We start from the raw sequence: 15,790 nt of genomic DNA on the forward strand, positions 1-15,790 counted from the left end.
TAATTGGCCTGAAATCTAAAGTTCTGTGTTTCTTTTTTGTTTCAGTCAAAATGACCCTAACGGAACAGCTGAACTCCAGCAAGTGATCCAGACCCACCTGGAAGAGAACGGACAGATCCAGAAAGCCTTGCTGTGAGTGTTCTTTTGTTTATTCATTTGTAAATATGCTGCTTTTTTATTATGCTGTCTTTGCTGAATGTACAACATGTTGGATAAGAGCTATTAAATTATTAGACACAGCTTGGACACACTTAATTATTTCTGACACCTAAACAACACACTCCTAAGTGTCTTCTTACAAAAAAGATCATAATAATCAGTGACGTGCACAGACCTTAGCAGGGGTGAAAGGGAATGGACAAAGTTTTAAGAAAAATCTGCCATCAGTAGTTGTTTGGGGGGAGGTTGGTTGGTAGCGCGGCAATAGTTGTGAAGGGCACCTATAGATTTATGAATGAAAGAGGTTGCACATGTTCTGTGCATGTCAGTGACAAATAATGGTTCATGAATTGCTACCGTTTACTCTAAGTCTGGATATGGCATTTTCGGGTTACGCTCAAAAAAGTGGCCAACTGAACTCTTAAAATGAGCACCATAAAAGTACCAAAAAAGGTCTTCATTCAACTTGTACTGCTTGTCTTCCACAGCATTACAATAGCTTTGTGTGAGGAACAGACAGAAGTTTAAGTCGTTAGTCAATAAAAAATATCCTCCACCAGTGTAATATCTCAATTGTGTTTGTGGATGTTCAAACTTAACACGTTAAAGGAATAGTTCACCCAAAAATGAAAATTCTCCCATCATTTACTCACCCTCATGCTATCCCAGATGTGTATGACTTTCTTTCATCTGCTGAACTCAAATGTAGATTTTTAGAAGAATATTTCAGCTCTGTAGGTCCATTCAATTCAAGTGAATGGGTGCCAAAATTTGAAGCTCCAAAAATCACATAAATCAGTTTAAAAGTAATCCATAAGCCTCCAGTGGTTAAATCAATGTCTTCAGAAACGATATGATAGGTGTGGGTGAGAAACAGATCAATATTTAAGTCAATTTTTACTATAAATTCTCCTCCCTGCTCAGTTAGTCTCCACTTTAACTTTCACATTCTTCTTCTTGTGTTTTTGGTGATTCACATTCTTCAGGCATATCACCCCCTACCAGGGAGGGAGAAGAATTTCTAACAAAAAATGACTTCAATATTGATCTTTTTCTCACTCACACTTATCATATTACTTCTGAAGATATGGATTAAAACACTGGAGTCATATGGATTACTTTTATGATGCCTTTATGTGCTTTTTGGAGCGTCAAACTTTTGGCACCCATTCACTTGCATTATATGGACCAACAGAGCTGATATATTCTTCTAAAAATCATAATTTGTGTTCTGCAGAAGAAAGAAAGTCATACATATCTGTGATGGCATGAGGGTGAGTAAATGATTAAAGAATTTTCATTTTTGGGTGAACTATCCCTTTAATGCACATCACGGCAGGTTTGACATCAGTGACATCTGTAGTTCGGTTCTCTTGGTCCTCTTGGTCCGGACCAAAAAAGAAAATCTTACATTTAGTCCTGGTTCGCTGAGCGTTCACACTGGCATTTTTAATACCGAACCTAACGATACAAAACAAAAAGCATCAGGAAAAAGTCACAACCTGATTGGACAGCTTTTATGACATATATTTTGCGACAGAACTTGCTGAACATCCAAAACAATGCTGGTTGCTTGGATAAATGCGCTCATTAGATTTATATATGTATATATGGTGGTATTTTTACCAGCTGAGAACAAATAAAGAGCTAATAAAATGTGTAAAGGAGTCAAAACAGCCCCAGGAATTCCTCCATTGCACATGCACATAATCAGAGTACACACCACTGTAATTTGTAGATTTTATCCTAGGCTTATGAAACAGCTGACACACAAAGTAAGAATCAGTTATTTGTCAGACCAGTCCAATGTTATGGGCTTTTTTTATAAAAGCCATTATTATTATTCACTTGCTAAAACATGTACAGTATATACAAACAAACAGCACCGTCAGGGCAAATTACACTGAGAGTGTTTCATTAATTAGACTTGGACTGAATCAGATATCCTAGGTGGAGGATAAATATGTCAGGGTTTCCTTGATTTCCTCTATAATTTTTTTTTAAACGGTTCTCCTGGACAAAGAGAATGCACTTACCTCTCCCAAGATCCTGCTCTCTTTAAGATCAATACAATAATGAGTCAAGAGCCAACAGCACATTAATAAGGGCTTATGCCATTAAAGCAAAAATCCTTGAAGGGTTTAATTGTATTTATTTCCTGCCCGCATAATTAGCACAAAGATGTTTCTTGCGTGGGTATAATGTTCTAATGTGGTAATTGTTATTGTTGTGTGTGTGTGTGTGGGCAGGTTTAAGTGGTTTACGAGGACTTTTTTTTAGGATACAAACTGGTAATTACAAGGGTATTATGCTATAAATGTGGTTTATGAGGACATTTCTAGTGTCCCCATAATTCAAATAACTTAAAAAACATACTAAACGATGTTTTATTGAAAATGTAAAAATGCAGAAAGTTTTTTGTGAGGGTTAGGTTTAGGGGTAGGGTTAGGGGACAGAATCTATAGTTCGTACAGTATAAAAATCATTATGTCTATGGAGAGTCCTCATAAGGATAGCTGCACCAACATGTGTGTGTGTGTGTGTGTGCGTGCGTGCGTGCGTGTGTGTGTGTGTGTGTGTGTTTGTGTTCTCATATAGCACTAATAACTGAGCATTTGTAGTGTCCTCATCTGATCTGAGTGTGCAGGCTTTGTTCCATATTGTTGGTGTGATGTTTTTTTCTCTCAAGAGAGATTGATATTGACTTACGCATGGCTGTATAAACTATGACTATGGAGGGTTGCGTTTACTACAGTGTGCTCTCAAAGCTGGAAGCTTTAGTCCCTGGGGAATTAGTTGTAAATTAATTTGTCTTGTTGGTCAGTGGATTGAAAGCTGTTGGAGAGGACCTGGGCTGCCCAGTAAGAAGATCAATACAATTGACCCAGGACTGCAGGCCTGCATCAAACAACAACTGTCTCTCTCTCATTCTCTCTCTCATTCGCCACTCCAATCACATTCTTTGTGAACCATTGCCTGTTTTTAAACTGCAACCTCAGGGGTGCGGCCTTGCGAATGTGCCAGTTGGGAATAAAAATAGCTGCTCCCTGTGTGCCTGTGTGCTTTCTTCCCATAATTCCTCCGTTTTTCCCTTAGCAGAGTTGCTCTGTGTATTGGTTAGAAAATCATTTCTCTGCATTGATGCAGAGCAATGAAAAGTGTGTGTTATGGTGTCAGAAGCAGGAATGGCTCACTGGCTCTGTGTGCGTTTTCACAGGAGCTCAGATTCGGAAATGAACGGCAAAGCGGGTGGCAGGGGGCCCTTGAGCAAAGCCAACGAAGCACACAGCAACGGAAACAACCTCAGCATGGTTTCTGAGATGCCCCTGGATGCCAAGAACCACACACGGGTCAGTATTAATGCTGGATGAACTAGAATCTAGCGATGAGCCCAGCAAGAAAGACTAGAAGACATTGGATATTTTTATTGTGAAAATGGAATATACTCCTTATAGTACTTTATAGTTTTGTAAGGTAAATGTTTACAGGATTTAAAGGTGATGTGTGTAATTTTTCAAAAAAATTTTCCTATCCAGCCTTAATGTGCAAAGACAAGTAAGCCATTCGTAGATTGATTCTGACAATGTGGCCCTGTGGCACTATCAAAACATTGCTCTGTTTGTTTGAGTATCTCGACCAGCTAGATACAGCAACATTGGTTCAACCAATGCCGTGAGATTGGGGCTGGACTATCTCTTTCTGCTTTGAAAACTAGGTATGGGTGTAATTGTATAGTCGAATACTCTATATCACACAAAAAAACAGAGTAATCGATTACTGGAAATTTAGAATTTAAGTTCAACCTTCAACCTTTGAACCTGTTTTACTTATGAAAAAAAATTAGCACTATGCATAAACATCTAGATTCAAAAATTATAATAATAATTAAAAAAAAAATATCTGAACTCATAGAAACATACATTCTAAGTCTTCTGAAGTGATACAATCACTTTAAATAATGACAGAATTTGTATTTTTGGGTCAACTATAGCTTAAACTACATCGTGCAAGATTGTAACGGCAATATTTAGGTGAGACAGGCATATTCATTGTAACCTATGCCAGGTAAAGCACAAAGGAAAGTCAAATTAAAATATTTGGGTAGTGTTTTTACTACTAGTAGTGTAAAGTCGAATATTTAAAGCTGAACAAGTACTCGGTTAATCAATTATTTGTATGTATCCCTACTGAAAACCTGTTTTAAAACAGTAATTATTTTTGCAATTACGTTTAGTGACACTAGAAGTGCAGAAATTACACACTTCACCTTTAAGATGCTACTTAATCATTCCACAGTCTTGTTGACTAGCTGTAATGGATGTCTTTGCACTGTCATTTATTACCCAGTGTGTTTACCATTGGGTTTACATTGTAAACACTCCTCTGTGACTTTCCCCACCAGGGTATGTGCACACCCAAGAGAACTGCCACATTTGGGAAGCGCTCCAACTCCATGCGACGCAACCCCAATGCTGAGGTGACCCGGCAGGGCTGGCTCCACAAACAGGTACTGTTACTCGTCATTACCATCATCCATACACACATACACAAACAAAAATACTCTCTCAACCAAGAGCTATAACTCTGTAATCTGCACTTAAGCTACATTTTTGACACTTTTAATAATGTCTGGGCATTAAAGGGATAGTTCTCCCAAAAATGAAAATTCTCTCTGCAGTTTACTCACCCTAATTTTGTTCCAAACCATATGATTATCTTTATATTTTATAGAAAGAAAGAAAGTTATTTGGGTTTGGAACAACATGAGGCTGAGGAAACGATGACAACATTTTTCATTTTTGGGAGAACTATCCCTTTAAATGCCCAGACATTATTAAACGTGTCAAAAATGTGTTAAAAGTAGTAGCAATGGCTTGATTTTTTACTTCTTTTGTTTTCTATGATGTAGGCAAGCAGTGGTGTGAAAAAGTGGAACAAGCGCTGGTTCGTGTTGACCGATAGATGCCTTTTCTACTATAAAGGTAGGTTGAGATAGACAATTGTGTATCTAAATGCTGATTTTATGCATAAGTACAGGCTTTTGTGGATTTGGTTAAACTGAACTCTCCAATGAGTTACCCACAGCTCAAGTTAAATGATTTGACTGTATTTTTTCAAAACCAGTTTGTCCTATAAAACAAACATTTGAATTTAACCATTGGCATTGTTTTACCAAAATTCCTGTGGAATACATGCAGATGGTGTGCTACCAATAGTGAACAAAGCTATGATGACAGTGTACCATGAGAACATTTGTTAAAAAAAAGGCCTGTTTTCCTTCTCAGGGCATAAGGAAACTGTATTATCCATGTTTCTTCACTATTACCATATATATGTTACCTCCACAGTACTTTTTTGTAAGTGTTCTATTGCCCAGTTTGTTTATGTTCATCGCTCAGAAGACACGTTTGGATATGTATTTGTTATGTTGCATCTGTCATTTCTCATGAACTCTGTGATGTTGTCTAATGGTGTCCACTCAAGTTGAGGTTGTCATGGTAACACATAAACCTGGTAGCACATGGTAGTTTTACATAAACCTGAAGAATTCAACATGTGGTTTGCCTTCCAGCCGAGAGATATATAAGATGGCAGTAATTGCATTTAATTTGCTTTGGGCTAATTGCATGTTATTACATGACATTTCAATTAGCATACAATTGCAATCAGAATTATTCAACCCCCCCCAAGACAGTAAGGATTTACAAAGGTAAGCTTTTCTGATGACTTTACATCTATATCAGTTGAGTGACACATAAAAAGCAGGATTTTTTTTTTTTTTTTTTTAAATACAGCCATGTTATAATTATTCAACCCCTATTGCATGTAGCTGTTTCTTAAATATGAAAGGCTACACAAGTAATTGTTTTAAAACAAAATTAAGTCATCAATCTGCAATGGCACTTATTTAAGTTTTAAAATTTAAGTTTAGCATTGTAAGCAAAAATGTATTTCTATGCAAAAAATGCAAGTAAAAATAAACTGACTCAAAAGCTAATAGAGGAGATTATTTCATTACACAAGAAAGGTCATGGCTAAAAGTACATTTCCAAGGCACTTCAATTCCAATAGACAAAGTTGGCAGCAACCTTCTTGGGGTGTGGAAGAAAGCAAAATTTCACCAAGGGAAATGTTGACTCCAGTTGACTGAATATTCAAGAAGTAATTAGGAAAGACCTGTGGAGTCCTGGAAGAAGGTTTTATAGATGTATGACACTAAACTGAAAATAAGTTTTAGACCCATGAGTCAGCAGTACGTCTGGAGTAAGATGACAAGGTGATGACAAGAATGACACCATCCCCACAGTCAAGCATGGAGGTGGGTCAGTCCTGTTATGGGGGTGTTTTGCGGCTGCAGGAAACGGCTATCCTGACTATGTGACTGACACCATGGATTCTTTCAGGTATCAGGCCATTTTGGCATGAAAAATGTGATGCCTTCAGTGTGTAAACTGAAGCTTGGTGATCACTAGACTTTCCAGCAAGACAATAACACCAAGGATACATCCAAGTTGTCCAAAATCTGGTTCAGGGATAGGTCGTGGAATGTCCTTAAATGGCCCTTTCAGTCCATCATTAAAATCCCATTGCAAACCTTTGTTGGGATTTCAAGGAAGCAGTGGCAGCACAGAAACCAAATAATGTCAATGAGCTGGAAGCTTTTGCTCATGAGAAATGTGTAAAAATTCTAAATGAGAGGTGTCCGAAGCCTGAGAACACTTACCTGAAACATTTATTTGCTGTTATTAAGGATAAAGGATGCTCCACAAATGATTGACTTTGGGGGTTGAATATTTTTGACATGACATTTATGGAGAGAATTAGTTATTTTTTATTTTAAAATTTGGGTAAACTGAACTCTTTGTTCTCAAAATCACTCAAATGTGTATTAAAAACTTACTTTGTTTACTGAGGTTTTAGTTGATGTGTTTTAATTCACATCAACAGAATATATTGCTGGTCAGGGGGGTTGAATAATTTTGATTGCAACTGTATAATGTATATTCTGCTAGTCTGCCATATTGCAAAGAAATGAATGACGCTTAGCTGAATTCCTAAAGAGTGAGTCATGTTGGAGATACTGTATGCTGTAGTGAAAAATCTGAGACCTAGATTTATTTTAAATGTTGGCATAAAAACATTGTAGATGTATGAAAGTGTGTTTGAGATATTAGTGCTGAATGCATATCATTATTTATTTGAATGTACAGAGACTACTACTGTCTAAGGAAGCAATTTGCAGGTTGATTTCCCCGAAAAGTGTAAACACTGTGACACTATCAAAACATTGCGCTGTTTGTTTGAGCACCTCGACCAGACCAATTCAGCAACATTGGCTCAACCAACAATGTGTGTTTGGGGCGGGACTGTTTTTCTGACCAATGGCTGATGGGGGGGGTGTCATTTTTTTGCAATTCCATTTGGTGATGCTAGTGGTGCAGAAATTAAAATAAATGACCTTTAAAGGAATATTCCAGGTTAAATACAAGTTAAGCTCTATCGACAGCATTTGTGGCATAACGTTGATTACCACAAAAAATTATTTCTACTTGTCCATCTTTTTCTTTAAAAAAAGGAAAAACGGAGGTTACTGTGAGGCACTTAGAATGGAAGTGAATGGGGACATTTTTGGGGCGTTTAAAGGCAGAAATGTGAGGCTTATAAATTTATAAAAGCACTTACATTAATTCAGCACAGTCTGAAGATCCCTTACAAAAATTGAGAGTTCATGGCAAATTTGCCACAAATTCGGCACTTAAATTTGTGGCAAGTCTGCAGCTGGTCTGCCATGGGCCGCTTGCACCAGCTATACGTAAGATACAACTTAGTCTTGTTGTGGCGTAAATGGGCACTAAGTCACAATTTATGCACTACTAAATATTTGAGCATTGCACCATTAAACTTAGGTAGGACATAACCCTACGTATAAACTAAATATTTACGGAAGCCTCCGACCAGGAGTAATGGATGGAATAAAAAAGCAGACTCATTTAAAGACATCAATGAGCTCATGTTTTGCATGACAGGCTTCAGTCCTTTCAACATATATGATGATGTTGGCAATTACACTCGTTTACATTTACAGGAGAAAACATTATGTAAAAAACGTACTTCTTCAGCATGAAACTGATCTAACGGTGCACTTTCGTGTGTATGCCGCCCGGTGACATGTTTCAACATATACAAAATATATAAAATATGAACATGATTAAATGTCTATTTTCCCAGCCTGTTGTATCAGTATTTATTTATTTACGGTCCCTTATTCATTTTAGATACAGTTACTGAATATTTTTATTTACACAGGCTAAATATACCATTAATGAAATCTACTTTTATTACAAATCGTATTTCAATGGGGATATAATTTATTAGAGTTGACAGTTACGTGAGCAAACAAGGTTTTAACAAGATCAAACTGAAATTCATGGCTTTTTAAGATGTCTGTGTACAAATTTGAAGGCTGCTTATTGGATCATTACAGGTAAACGCCATATTATGCGACTATGCATTACTTTACGGAGCGCTTGTGACCTACTAGTTAAATCTCGCCTTAAGAACAGGTGGTGCAACCAAATTAAGCACTGATTTAATTACAAACTAACTAGTAGTTACTAAGCCCTTAGTGTGAACTTTAAGCCTCAAATTAAGTGAGACCCTTATGCACAGCTGGTGCAAACCTACCCAGAAGTCTATATTTTTTTAAATGGAATGGTCCGAGGATCTTGTCCACACTGGTCACATCTGTTGACCTGCTGCTATTTGACCTACAGCTGCTGCCATCTGGAGTTTTAAAGCCATCAAGAAACGCTCTGGGAATGTGAAAACCTTGACCATAAAATGCCAAGGTCAAAAGTAGGGTCATCAAGAGAGATCTGGTCAGTGTATTGAAGAATGAATGGTGTTCAGAAGGTGTTATTGTGAAAAAAACACCCCAGTAATAATTTTAGAGGATGATGATTCTATGTTGGATTTGACAGATACTAGAACTCTTCAAACATCTCTTTCACCCAAGCCCCGCTTTCTCTCTCATAGTTAAATTTAGACGGCATAAGCTGATAGCGTGCTCCTTAAAATTAGGGGGTTTGCAGTGGACATGTTGGCAAATTAGAGTTTGCCCTGCTGGTGCTAAAGATGTGCATCAGCAGGTTGTATGTTCAGCAATTTGCATGGGGTTGGTTGTCCACCTCCTTCCGTGTAGCTGTAGTCAGGGCCATGCCAAAAGCAACGCACTAGTTCACTGGCTTGTCACTTAGTGTGACAATATATCCCCTTCCATTCTTTCCACTCTTTCATTCTGTTTAGCATGAATTTCTACCCTCCTTTTTAACGCTCATTCTTTTGGTCTTTCCCATTCTGTTATTCCAGGGGTTCCCACCCTTTTTTTTACTTATTTACATATTAATATGATTTAAAATAAGATATATTTTTGAATATAATGCATAATATAATGTAAATGCATTAGTTATGATGTACTTACAATGAACAATGAAAAATATATTTTATTATTTTATTACAGCATGTATTAATCTTTGTTAATGTTAATTTATTAAAATACATTTGTTTATTGTTAGTTCATGTTAGCTAATGTAGTTAACTAATGTTAACAAATAAAACCTTATTATAAAGTGTTACCAAATTAATATTAAATTATATTTTAATGTAAAAAAATAATTGATTTTATTAAAAGCATTAATAAAAAGTACTTTTTGATACCATAATTATTACACTGATGAAAATATCCCAAACCTCCTGCAGTTCCATCACAAACCCCTAGGGGTTTGCAAACTAAACCCTGTGTCATTCTATTGCATATCTCCCTCTGTGTCCTTCTGTAGTTGTGTCATTACCAGATGGAACACTGTGCTTTATCTTTGCATCCTGTTTCTGTGCTGCAGTGATGCATCTTCATCTTTGCTGAAGAAGGTGTAAATAGTCCTTCCTTAACCTTTAGATAGAATACAAATCAAAACAAACTTATTGTGTAATTACTTTAGCATTTTTTCAGTTTATTACATAATCTTGTGATAATACAGTACAATTGTTAAAAAGCAAACAGCATTTATGATGCTACTATTCATTCCCAGGACACTTAGTTGTGGTTTCAGATCCAATGTCTGTATTTGTGTGTTTTTGTGCTTATGTGTGTGTAGCTGGCCATAGTTCACAGTGATACTGTGTAAGGTATGTGAATATGAGAAACAGTGTCCTCAGAGTCTCTCAACGTATATCAAACATGTGATCTTCCATTCAATCTTCACTTGCTCTCAGTGTTGTTCTTAGCATGTTCTCAGTTCTCAAACACTGGATCCTTGTTTCTCTGTATCTGAACACTTCAGACATTCCATATCAGAAACAAACTTGTTTTGTGAAGATGTGTCTGCCGGTCATCCGTGTGAACACAGTGATGTTGTCTATGTGTTTGTGCACTGTACTGTGAAAGTAAACACACAGTACCACCGCTCCCTATACACATATGGGCACCAACTCCCTAGGGGGGCACCATCTTATGCTAGGGGGCACCAGAAACTCCACCGACTGCCTTTACTCGCACATTATATGTTAATCAAGGACCCGATAGAAGTTGCGGAACACAGACTAACCCTCCTTTGAACTTCTACCTTGCTGTACTCAAGAGAGTTTTTCCCTGTGGCAGAAATCCCATGCATTAGATCTTAGGTTTTCTAAAGGGAGTGAAGACAGCCTCCTGGCCCTGCTTGAATGTGCATGTCATGGGAGTTTTTAAGGGCTATAATAAAAAAAGAGTTAAAGGCTGTTCTCTTCTTTCACAAAGACCACCTTCTGTTTTTGTACTTAGAAAGCCTTGTGTTGGTGCATCACGTCAAGAGACGGTGTTTATGATAGGCTCGCCCATGTGAATGTACTTTATAGTGGAGTGAGACCAGGGTCTAAAATGAACACTTGCTAAATGCGAATAAAATGTTTTTGGTAAGTTATTCACATTTTGGCTGATAACTTTATTAGAAGGGCTGTTAATCGATTAAAATTTGTAATCAAAATTAATTACATGACTTGCAGATAAATTAATCAAATTAATCGCATTTCAATATTTACAGACAAAGGCCCCCAAGTAACAATTCTGTACATTTAAATTAAATAATTCAAAATAATTATATTTAAATAATTATGAATATATTTAAAATATATATAATAATTCAGATAATTAGAACACATTGCATTAGTAGATGAGTAAAGCATTGATTTGGCAAAACAAAAAGTGGCTTTATAAGGCAATGTTTACTTCATTTCCATTTCATTGAACATACTGTACCCCTTTTGGCCTTCAGTCCACAGCAATGCATTTTGCAATTGAATTTGTCAATGTGTAACGCCGGACCCATATTTAGGCGGGATTGAAACATCTGAAAATTTAAATCAATCTCACGGGGGGATACTTTCTCAATTTTTACCTCTAAAAACTAGATCGCTCCGACGTAGCGTGCTCATATGTTAACAGCTTTGCTTTGTTGATTATAAACGAGCAATAATCACATTGCTAGCTTACAGAGAAGCGGTACAACATCATTCGCATGTCGAATCTTAAGTTCAGTAAATACGCAACAAACTTACTTGTGACTTTTTCTCTGCGTGCGCTTACATGAAACTCAACCAGCGTTCATTGAGATGCACGACAGAGGGAGAGATGGATGCGGTAGAGCTGATTTATTTGCGCAAGTTCTGGAATTACAGTTTGATACAAAGACAAGACTGTTGATTTAAATTGTTCATCTGTATAGATCGGTTTACCAATTCTTAGCTAAATGTTTAATTGAATTGAGTGCGGGAATTCCCCGCATTATGAACATGGAACATGCAGGGATGTTCCACGCCGCTGCGGAATGCATATAGGGGAAACACTGTATACAGTATATGTATTCAGCATCAGGGGGCATATTACAGAAACTTTCTGTCTTAAGTTTTAAGTTAAAATCTGACCAGTTAAGTTTTAGGATTTTTCACAAATTCATATTACAGAAGCAAATCCTAACTGTAGTTAAGATGAGATAATGCATGTTATAATGCAAGGAAATGTTAGTCTGTAATGACTTTTGTCCTAAATGAGATTCTAACTGAAATTGCCATGGTTTCCAAGCAGATAAGATGAGATTCTAAAGTTAGGATCTTTCTGTAATACGCCCCCAGAACTTTATTTAGGATGCCGTCTACAGGTTGTTGTTTTTTCCTCAGAACTAAATCCAGAACTTGCGACACATACATTATGTGGAATAATCCTTCCATGGATTTTCCCGCTGTTGTGACAGGTGCCATTTCACAGAGAGACTCAGACTGTCTCATCTTGTAAATGTTGTTATGAGTGTCACAATGACCAGCATTATTTGCCTCAAACATGCATTGAAAAACACCTAAATAATTTTATTTTCAGTGAGACAGATTTTTTTTGTTTTGTTTGTTTAATGAAAAAATATACAAAATACAGTTTAATCGCCGGTAAGAGATATTTATGGCTGGTAAATTTTCTCAGTTGGTAGATGTGGCAAAGGGTTAATGAGACTAACCTGCTGATCACATGAGCAAATCCTGAACTCTCATTTGCCTATTTGTTGGGTTAGAGTCACAATGCAGAAAAGCTAGTAAATTTAACACCCATTAGAATGCTATTACCCTATCAAATTAGATTTTATAACACCTTATACAATCTTTCCAGCCAGGGTTGCAATTTAACCACAAACTTTAAGAAGATCTGCATACAAGTCTGCCCTGAGGACAGGGGCAACAGTAATGGTTCTTGGCTGGATCAAGCTTTCCTGGTAAAGCAATGCAACTTTAATTTTATTGGTGAGTGTAGCAAGGCCTGTGGGACTACATGATTCAACCCTGTTGACTTTGCCCATATATTTTGGCTAATTACTTCACACTGCCTCACTCACTCTTTATTTCGCTTGTATAGAGAGGGCAGCATCAAACCATGGACTGTGACTTTTGCCTCATTGTTAATTGAAATCAGAAACATATTGAGAAGAATCTTAGTTAGACTGCTCCACATTTAAATTCAGGGTCAGAGTGACATCTATGTTGATCCAGAGTAAGGGGTCAGGGTTTGGCTGGTTAGTTCAGTTAGCCTCTGCTGGTAGATGCTTTAACTACATCATCTGGGCCCTGTTTCTCCATTCTCCATTTCTTCAATAATGTGCTTTTTGTTTCAGTGTTTTGTTTATAATGAGACCAGTAACTGTGAAACATAGAAAACATTTACAGACATAGAGATATTAAGGTTATTAATTAAATGTCTTGAAATTTAAATGAATTATCTTTGACAAGGTAGCATTAAAAAAGCAGAACCACCAAACTCTTGATATCAGCAGAAGTTGCTCAAAATATTCGGATATCGGTATCAGCATATAATTTTTTTATCTGTGCATCCCTAGTTGTAATACATTTTCCAATTTTGATACCAACAGATGGATCTAGATTTAGCCACACCGCTGAAGCTGACAATATTAATGAGCAACATGAAGCAACTGTCAGCAGCAAAACAAACACACTCCAAGAAGTTTTTTACTCCCTCGGCTCAATGGCTCACTTGGACGAGAAAGTCATTTATTTAAAAATCAGCAAAACTCAGTGACTGGCCATATTCCATGGCTGCCCTTAATAACTTGGTGACTGCGCTCTGTTTTTGAGACATTACACCCTCTTATCACCCAGCGCCCATCTACTCAGCTGGGCTGGGCAAAAGAGTTGGAGAACTTGTGACAGAGAAATGGCCTGGGAAAAATGGCTTGCTGTTGCGGACATCTGAGCTGTATGCTAAGCACGAGGAAGAGGGTAATAGAAAAAGTAAGAGAGAAGATGAAACTTGGATGAAATGATAGTGAAACGTGATAGCAGATTCTTGGTAATTATTAGTAGTGTATGTTTACATAAATAAGCTAAATGTATTGGTTGTTTTTTCACTGTCACGACTGCTATGTTGATCGGAACTGCACCCAAGAATTTCACACACCATTGCACTTGTGTATATGGCTGTGTGACAATAAAGTGATTTGATTTTTGATTTTTTTTTTTTTTTTTTTTTTTTGTTGCTCAGTTACATGGGCCTAGAATCGAATTCAAGTTTCCTGGGACACATCTGAGGTAGTAGGATTGCCCAATGAACAAAAAAACAAAAAAATTTGAATGTCAGTCATACACAAAGATGTCCTACCCTTGCACCCACGTCCATACTACACATAAATAACAGTGTTTTAAAAAAGTGTACACCTCTCATCCACACTAGAAAGACATTTTTCCCCAAGCATTATGAAAACGCTCTCCATCTCCAATGATGGCGTTAGGAAACTAAAAACAGAGTTTTCATATGAAAACAGATTAGTGTGGATGTGGCATTTGTTTATTGATTATATTTTGCATACTATTTATTGGTTATTATTATTATTTTATTATATTTTATATAATTTGAGTGTAGTACTTTCAGCTCCAATAAACCTATTTTACTATGTTTAAAGTAATAGTTCACCCAAAATTAAAATTCTCTCATCATTTACTCACCCTCATGCCATTCCAGATGTAGTGGTCGACCAATATGGGTTTTTTAAAGGTATCCAGAGAGCAGGGTGGCCGACAGGCCAATACAGTGCCGATATATCTCACAATTTAATATTTTAAATAACATAAATTTATTTATTTACTTATTTAGCACTATATTTACTCAATTTCACACAAAACTTTAACTTTGTAAAAAAAAAAAAAAAAAAAAAAATATATATATATATATATATATATATATATATATATATATATATATATACATATTGTATTTTAAATGGTAGATAGCAATTTCTTCTGATTTCTGTTTAGTTGTTAAATTTTAGTAATTTATTTGCACATGAAGAAATTGTTAATATATTAGGAAGAAGGAAATAACAGTACACACAGTAGTCCAGCAACCATGGATGCATGTCCACGTTAGCAATCGCATTTTCTCCAAAAATACCAAATCAAACCAATTACATACAGTGCATAGTGAATAAGACATTTACTTATAGCACACGTGAAGCACTTTTACTTTGAAGTTGCACTCACGTGCTCATGGGGATCCAACGCGAGACATGCTTGTAGACATGCTGCTGCTGCTGCATGATTAGACAAACACAAGACATGCTGCATCAAGCATGTATGACATTCTGCTTCACAATTAGACATAAATACAATCCCCATGTAGCAGATCTAGTCATGTGGAGGTGGGTTTCAGAGAAAAACTCTCGCAGTGCATTGCAGTGAAGCTGGCTTCCTTACAAATTGAGCAAATTTAAATGTTCAGCAAAGAGAAAGAACGCCATGATTACTTGTGTAACCTCCATTCACTGATGGAGGGAACGAGACGTTGTGTTGATGTAGTGACACGAGGGGTCACTCTTGGGAGCCCGAGACACCTCTGGTCTTTGATAAAAGGCCAATAAAAATTGGCGAGTGGTATTTGCATGCCACTCCCCCGGACATACGGGTATAAAAGGAGCTGGTATGCAACCACTAATTCTGGTTTTATGCTGAGGTGCCGATATAAGGTCCGGCCATTTCAGCGGGTAGTTCAGCATTGTGGCAGGAGGGACACAACGTCTCGTTCCCTCCATCAGGGAACGGAGGTTAC

At 36.9% G+C, this 15,790-nt stretch overlaps 1 protein-coding gene across 4 annotated transcripts in view; it reads left to right on the forward strand.

Annotated features, from left to right (window-relative positions):
• The window catches only part of LOC127427979 (pleckstrin homology domain-containing family A member 6-like), a 153,648-nt gene that overhangs the window by 90,619 nt on the left and 47,239 nt on the right, over positions 1 to 15,790 (forward strand). For all 4 annotated transcript variants that reach the window (XM_051675998.1, XM_051675996.1, XM_051675999.1 and 1 more), the window contains 4 exons: positions 46 to 132; positions 3,377 to 3,509; positions 4,562 to 4,666; positions 5,069 to 5,141. In XM_051675998.1, the coding sequence (XP_051531958.1) occupies positions 3,393 to 3,509; positions 4,562 to 4,666; positions 5,069 to 5,141 (295 nt within the window). In that variant the 5' untranslated portion in view covers positions 46 to 132; positions 3,377 to 3,392. The remainder of the gene's footprint in view (positions 1 to 45; positions 133 to 3,376; positions 3,510 to 4,561; positions 4,667 to 5,068; positions 5,142 to 15,790) is intronic.

This window comes from Myxocyprinus asiaticus, chromosome 37 (genome assembly GCF_019703515.2).
Source record: "Myxocyprinus asiaticus isolate MX2 ecotype Aquarium Trade chromosome 37, UBuf_Myxa_2, whole genome shotgun sequence".
Lineage (NCBI taxonomy): Eukaryota > Metazoa > Chordata > Actinopteri > Cypriniformes > Catostomidae > Myxocyprinus > Myxocyprinus asiaticus.